The sequence below is a fragment of the Protobothrops mucrosquamatus genome, unplaced genomic scaffold, assembly GCF_001527695.2.
Source record: "Protobothrops mucrosquamatus isolate PMUCROS unplaced genomic scaffold, P.Mucros_1.0 scaffold566, whole genome shotgun sequence".
NCBI lineage: Eukaryota > Metazoa > Chordata > Lepidosauria > Squamata > Viperidae > Protobothrops > Protobothrops mucrosquamatus.
Genome location: NW_015386869.1, coordinates 1,852,388 through 1,858,063, shown reverse-complemented (window position 1 = coordinate 1,858,063; position 5,676 = coordinate 1,852,388). Strand labels below are relative to the sequence as shown.

At 38.2% G+C, this 5,676-nt stretch overlaps 1 protein-coding gene across 1 annotated transcript; it reads left to right on the top strand.

Moving 5' to 3' along the window:
• The first annotated feature begins 2,541 nt into the window (after positions 1-2,541).
• Positions 2,542-5,408, top strand: LOC114922656 (scavenger receptor cysteine-rich domain-containing group B protein-like). The gene is made up of 3 exons (XM_029284394.1): positions 2,542-2,630; positions 4,015-4,053; positions 5,044-5,408. Exons 1-3 carry the CDS (start codon positions 2,561-2,563, stop codon positions 5,406-5,408), a joined length of 474 nt encoding a protein of 157 aa, XP_029140227.1. The 5' UTR covers positions 2,542-2,560.
• Positions 5,409-5,676: the final 268 nt, after the last annotated feature.

Genomic DNA, 5,676 nt, shown 5'->3' with positions numbered 1-5,676 from the left:
TGACATTGACAGTTTACAGTCATGAGTTATGAGCATGATCTACTAGAAAAGGGTCTATTTTGGAATCCAACAGTGCTGGCTGATTATTATCGAACACTGCAATGAGATGCTTCAGACACTGAGTGGAAATGGAAATCATCAGCAAAACACTTTTAGCTCTGAGAAACTCATGCACCTGTCAGAATCATTAATGCCATTAAATGTATTATAGTCACCAAAAGTTAATTTCATATTTCTCAAGATTCCTATGAGATACAGTCATTCTGAAATTATATTTGCATTCATTTGGAAGGAGTTTACCATAATCACCAAACAATTTTCAGGAAGCAAAGATTTTGAAAAAATGAGTTGTTCGGGGTGTGTGTGTGTGTGTGTGTGTGTGTGTGTGAGAGAGAGAGAGAGAGAGAGAGAGAGAGAGAGAGAGAGAGAGAGGATGGGGAGGGAAGGGAGAGAGAAAGACAGAGAGAGAGAGAGAGTTTTAACAGATCTTCTCATTTATTTTTCGTTTTATTATTGCCAAAAGAAACAGTAAGCCACTCCCTTGAAAACTCAATATATTTATTTATTTATCAATTTATTTATTTATCAAATTTGTACCCCGCCCTTCTCCTAACGGACTCAGGGCGGCTTACAGCCAGTTAAAACAGATAACTAATACAATAATACTAAATTTAAAATGTAATTAAAATGAAATATTAATTTTTGGCCATTTCTTTTTTAAAATTATTTTAAAACCAAATTAAAATACCCCTTAGGCCAGTCCTGCTAACTTAAATAGCCATGTCTTGAGGGCGCGGCGGAAGGAGGGGAGATCCGGAATCACCCGGATCTCTGGAGGTAGTTCGTTCCAAAGGGTGGGGGCTCCAACAGAGAAGGCCCTCCCCCTGGGGGTCGCCAGCCGACACTGTCTGGCTGACGGCACCCTGAGGAGACCCTCTCTGTGGGAGCGTATCGGCCGATGAGAGGTAATCTGTGGCAGAAGGCGGTCTCGGAGATAACCAGGTCCGATGCCATGCCGCGCTTTAAAGATGATAATCAACACCTTGATTATATATATAAGAACGCAAACATACTTTATACAAAAGGAAAAGACCCAGGAGGATGTATCCTGCCATGGAACCCACACTATTTTTAATGTTAATTACAGAAATACTTCAGGACGTTGGCTCAGGTAACATGCCTACTATATATCTATATTGAACTCTGCAAGGTGGAAAATTTTCCAAGGACAAAGATTAGAATGAAGTGATCCTCAGTAGCAGGGAAGAGTAGATTTAACTGCCAATGATAATCCTGACATGATTGCACAAAGGCTAATTGTTTTATTATTTTATTATTTAATAGTGGCACTAAATACTTTTTAAAGACTTTTAAAGAATTTAAGAAGAGGACCCACATGGTGATGTTAAATCCTTTGCATTGTTGTTGTTTTTGTTTGTTGCGAAGTCGTGTCCGACCCATCACGACCCCATGGTCAACGTTCCTCCAGGCCTTCCTATCCTCTACCATCTTCTGGAGTCCATTTAAGCTCACGCCTACTGCTTCAGTGACTCCATCCAGCCACCTCATTCTCTGTCGTTCCCTTCTTCTATTGCCCTCAATCTTTCCCAGCATTAGGCCCTTCTCCAGTGAGTCCTTCCTTCTCATTAGGTGGCCAAAGTATTTGAGTTTCAACTTCAGGATCTGGCCTTCTAAAGNATTAAACTAGTTTTATAACGCTGATTATTCAAACTCTCCTATACTATGCTAATCACTGGACAACAAATATTTTACTTTCTGGACACTTTTGGAGGTATCTTGTAGATTGTTGGCTGCTAGTTACAAAAATAACCTGTAATTTAAACTATCAAGTGCTGTTTTATAAAAATCTTCTATTTCTGCAAAGTCGCCAGAATGACTTAACAAATTTCTTTACACAGATTGACAACTTTAATTTCTGAGCTGACATTGACAGTTTACAGTCATGAGTTATGAGCATGATCCACTAGAAAGGGATCTATTTTGGAATCCAACAGTGCTGGCTGATTATTATCGAACACTGCAATGAGATGCTTCAGACACTGAGTGCAAATGGAAATCATCAGCAAAACTTTTAGCTCTGGGAAACTCATGCACCTGTCAGAAGCATTAATGCCATTAAATGTATTATAGTCACCAAAAGTTAATTTCATATTTCTCAAGATTCCTATGAGATACAGTCATTCTGAAATTATATTTGCATTCATTTGGAAGGAGTTTATCATAATCACCAAACGATTTTCAGGAACCAAAGCTTTTGAAAAAATGAGTTGTTCGGTGTATGTGTGTGTGTGTGTGTGTGTGTGTGTGAGAGAGAGAGAGAGAGAGAGAGAGAGAGAGAGAGAGAGAGAGAGTGAGAGAGAGGGGGGGTTGGGGAGGGAAGGGAGAGAAAAAAAACAGAGAGAGAGAGAGAGTTTTAACAGATCTTCTCATTTGTTTTTCGTTTTATTATTGCCAAAAGAAACAGTAAGACACTCCCTTGAAAACTCAATATATATAAGAACGCAAACATACTTTATACAAAAAGAAAAGACCCAGGAGGATGTATCCTGCCATGGAACCCACACTATTTTTAATGTTAATTACAGAAATACTTCAGGACGTTGGCTCAGGTAACATGCCTACTATATATTCAAGGGTATTGAACTCTTCAAGGTGGAAAATTTTCCAAGGACAAAGTTTAGAATGAAGTGATTCTCAGTAGCAGGGAAGAGTAGATTTAACTGCCAATGATAATCCTGACATGATTGCACAAAGGCTAACCGTTTTATTATTTTATTATTTAATAGTGGCACTAAGTACTTTTTTAAGACTTTGAATTTAAGAAGAGGACCCACACGGTGATGTTAAATCCTTTGCATTATTGTTATTGTTGTTAGTTGCGAAGTTGTGTCTGACCCATCATGACCCCATGGACAATGTTCCTCCAGGCCTTCCTGTCCTCTACCATCTTCTGGAGTCCATTTAAGCTCACGCCTACTGCTTCAGTTACTCCATCCAGCCACCTCATTCTCTGTCGTCCCCTTCTTCTATTGCCCTCAATCTTTCCCAGCATTAGGCTCTTCTCCAGTGAGTCCTTCCTTCTCATTAGGTGGCCAAAGTACTTGAGTTTCAACTTCAGGATCTGGCCTACTAAAGAGCAGTCAGGGTTGATCTCCTCTAGGACTGACCGGTTTGATCGCCTTGCAGTCCAGGGGACTCACAGGAGTCTTCTCCAGCACCATAGTTCAAAGGCCTCAATTCTTTTGCGCTTAGCCTTTCTTATGGTCCAACTTTCACAGCCATACATTGCAACTGGGAAAACCATGGCCTTGACTATACGTACTTTTGTTGGCAGGGTGATGTCTCTGCTTTTTAGTATGCTGTCTAGATTTGCCATAGCTTTCCTCCCCAGGAGCAAGCGTCTTTTAATTTCTTGGCTGCAGTCCCCATCTGCAACCCAAAATGAATAAACCCAGTTGTATTTATTTCGGACTGCTATATCTGATCTGGAAAAATTCATGTAGCCACATGATGGCAGCAAGAAAATAGAGGTTTCTGTATATTTTAATTGCCATCTTGGAGTTGGCTCGATATTTTTTCACCTGGATGTGGTAGCTTTACAAATATAAACTTCTAGTTGTGCAAAGACAAAATGAAATCTAACGGTGGGTGTTGGGTTTCAGTAGCGGTTTTTTTTTTTTTTTTTTTTACTTCTAATGACCCACTTTTAGAACAACTATAAATATAGCAAGGAGCCCTAACTTTATATCCATTTTTAGATTGGAAGGTTACTAAATATAAAGATTTAGCTCCCCCTTGTGGAATTATGCCTTATGCCACCAGTATTTTGGGGGAAACTAGATTTTGAGGGTTTCAGTCAACGTTCCTGTGTATCAATTCAGTATTCTTTGTACAGTGCGATCAAAGGGTTTTGTATGCATTTGGAAATTATTATCATAACAGCAATGATGGTGATAATTATTGTAATAATCTGCTTCTTTAATCACAATTTAGTGCCAGCTCTATCTACCCCGATGATACCTCCAACACCAGGTTAGTGCAACTGTATTCAACACTAGGTTAGTCTGATGGAATGTCAGACTAACTAAACTAAAAAAATAATATCTTTTATCTTCACAAATATGAATCTTATATTTCATACCTTCTTATCTTTCGTAAAACAAACTGAGCACATAGGGAAAATGTGCTTATGTGCAAAAATGTCCCTTTGAAAAACACAACTTTCTTTTACATCACATCCCCAACCACATATAATCATAATCAATCATGGGAATATTCTCATTTAGGTACGGGGAAGAAATTAGTCTGGTGCCCATTTTAATGAAAATTGCTATAATTTTGTATTTTTAATCTAACATACCTCTTCAAAATTGAATTGTGAAAATTGTGCTTGTGAAAATTGACTGGCAATGCAATATTCATCTCCTATCTGTCATGTCCATCAAATGTTTATGTTAAGAAAGCACAGATTAAAAAGCATGTATACTAATGAGAGTGACATGCAAAAATGCTTTATATTTTAGTAAATCTCTTGCAAAACATTACTGTTAATCGGAAATGTATGCAAAGATATGTGGAATAGAATGGTGCAATTGTAAAACAGGAGAGTTAGAATTAGATATGAAATTTAGATATTTGTTACATAAAATAAAGCAAAATAAAGGTAAGGCACTTCCAGGATAGCTTGGGAAAAAGAAATACTTAAGTGGTCAGAATTTTCACTGAGTTTTCTACCACCCTTCCATAAAAATAAATACATATAAATACCTACTATACTGCCATTTAAAACTCACTTTGGATTAAAGTACTGTTAGAAGAAAGTTTCAGTCTCAAGCTGCTTATATGATAGTTTTCCAGATGTTGGCACTATAATTCCCAAAATTTACAGAATACTTGATAGATACACCCCCTCCCCCCCCCAATCAGGGAAGTCTATTCTGTGAAATGAAAGAACTAACCCTATTGTATTTCATTCACTTCCAACTGTAAACAATATTAATCTGTTCACTTTGTCTTGCATAGGATTGTCTCTCAGACTTGCAGGCACGTACAACTATTGTGAGGGACGTGTGGAAGTGTATTATGAAGGAGCCTGGGGAACTGTCTGTAACAACAACTGGGATATGAAAGATGCTCAGGTCGTTTGCCAACAGCTAGGATGTGGGGATGCTGTAGCAACCCTGCCCTGGCCTAAGTTTGGCTCAGGCTCCGGCAAAATTGTCCTAAGTGACGTCCAATGCAATGGAGATGAATTCTTTCTGTGGAGTTGTAAGAACCCTGGGTGGGGTGTGCATAACTGCAATCATCAACAAGATGCTACAGTTCTTTGCACAGGTATGAACTTCTCAAGTCTTGATTTTTACTGGAAATGTGGAATCACTAAATAGTACCGTAGAGGCACTTTTAAGATAAGATGGTTCCCTTACTACAGGTATTAATTTTATTGTCTCTCTTGTCATATTAGTTGCCCAAATCCAATAGACTTTGAGGAGCATAGTCTGGGAAATCCATAAAATTTAAAATATCAAATCAAACAGAGAGCCTAAAGTAAAATTAACTTGTAAATAACACAAATCCAACAAAAAAAACCACAATAATACTGATACACCAACCCCAGGCCTGGGACCAAAGCCAGGTTTTAAAAGTTTTTCGGAA

Excerpts from the sequence above, each read along its gene's own strand:
- LOC114922656 (XM_029284394.1), top strand. The coding sequence starts at position 2,561 with ATGTATCCTGCCATGGAACCCACACTATTTTTAATGTTAATTACAGAA. Across the intron at positions 2,631-4,014 it reads ACTTCAGGACGTTGGCTCAG|TGCCAGCTCTATCTACCCCG; the intron begins GTAACATGCCTA and ends ATCACAATTTAG. Across the intron at positions 4,054-5,043 it reads GATGATACCTCCAACACCAG|GATTGTCTCTCAGACTTGCA; the intron begins GTTAGTGCAACT and ends TGTCTTGCATAG.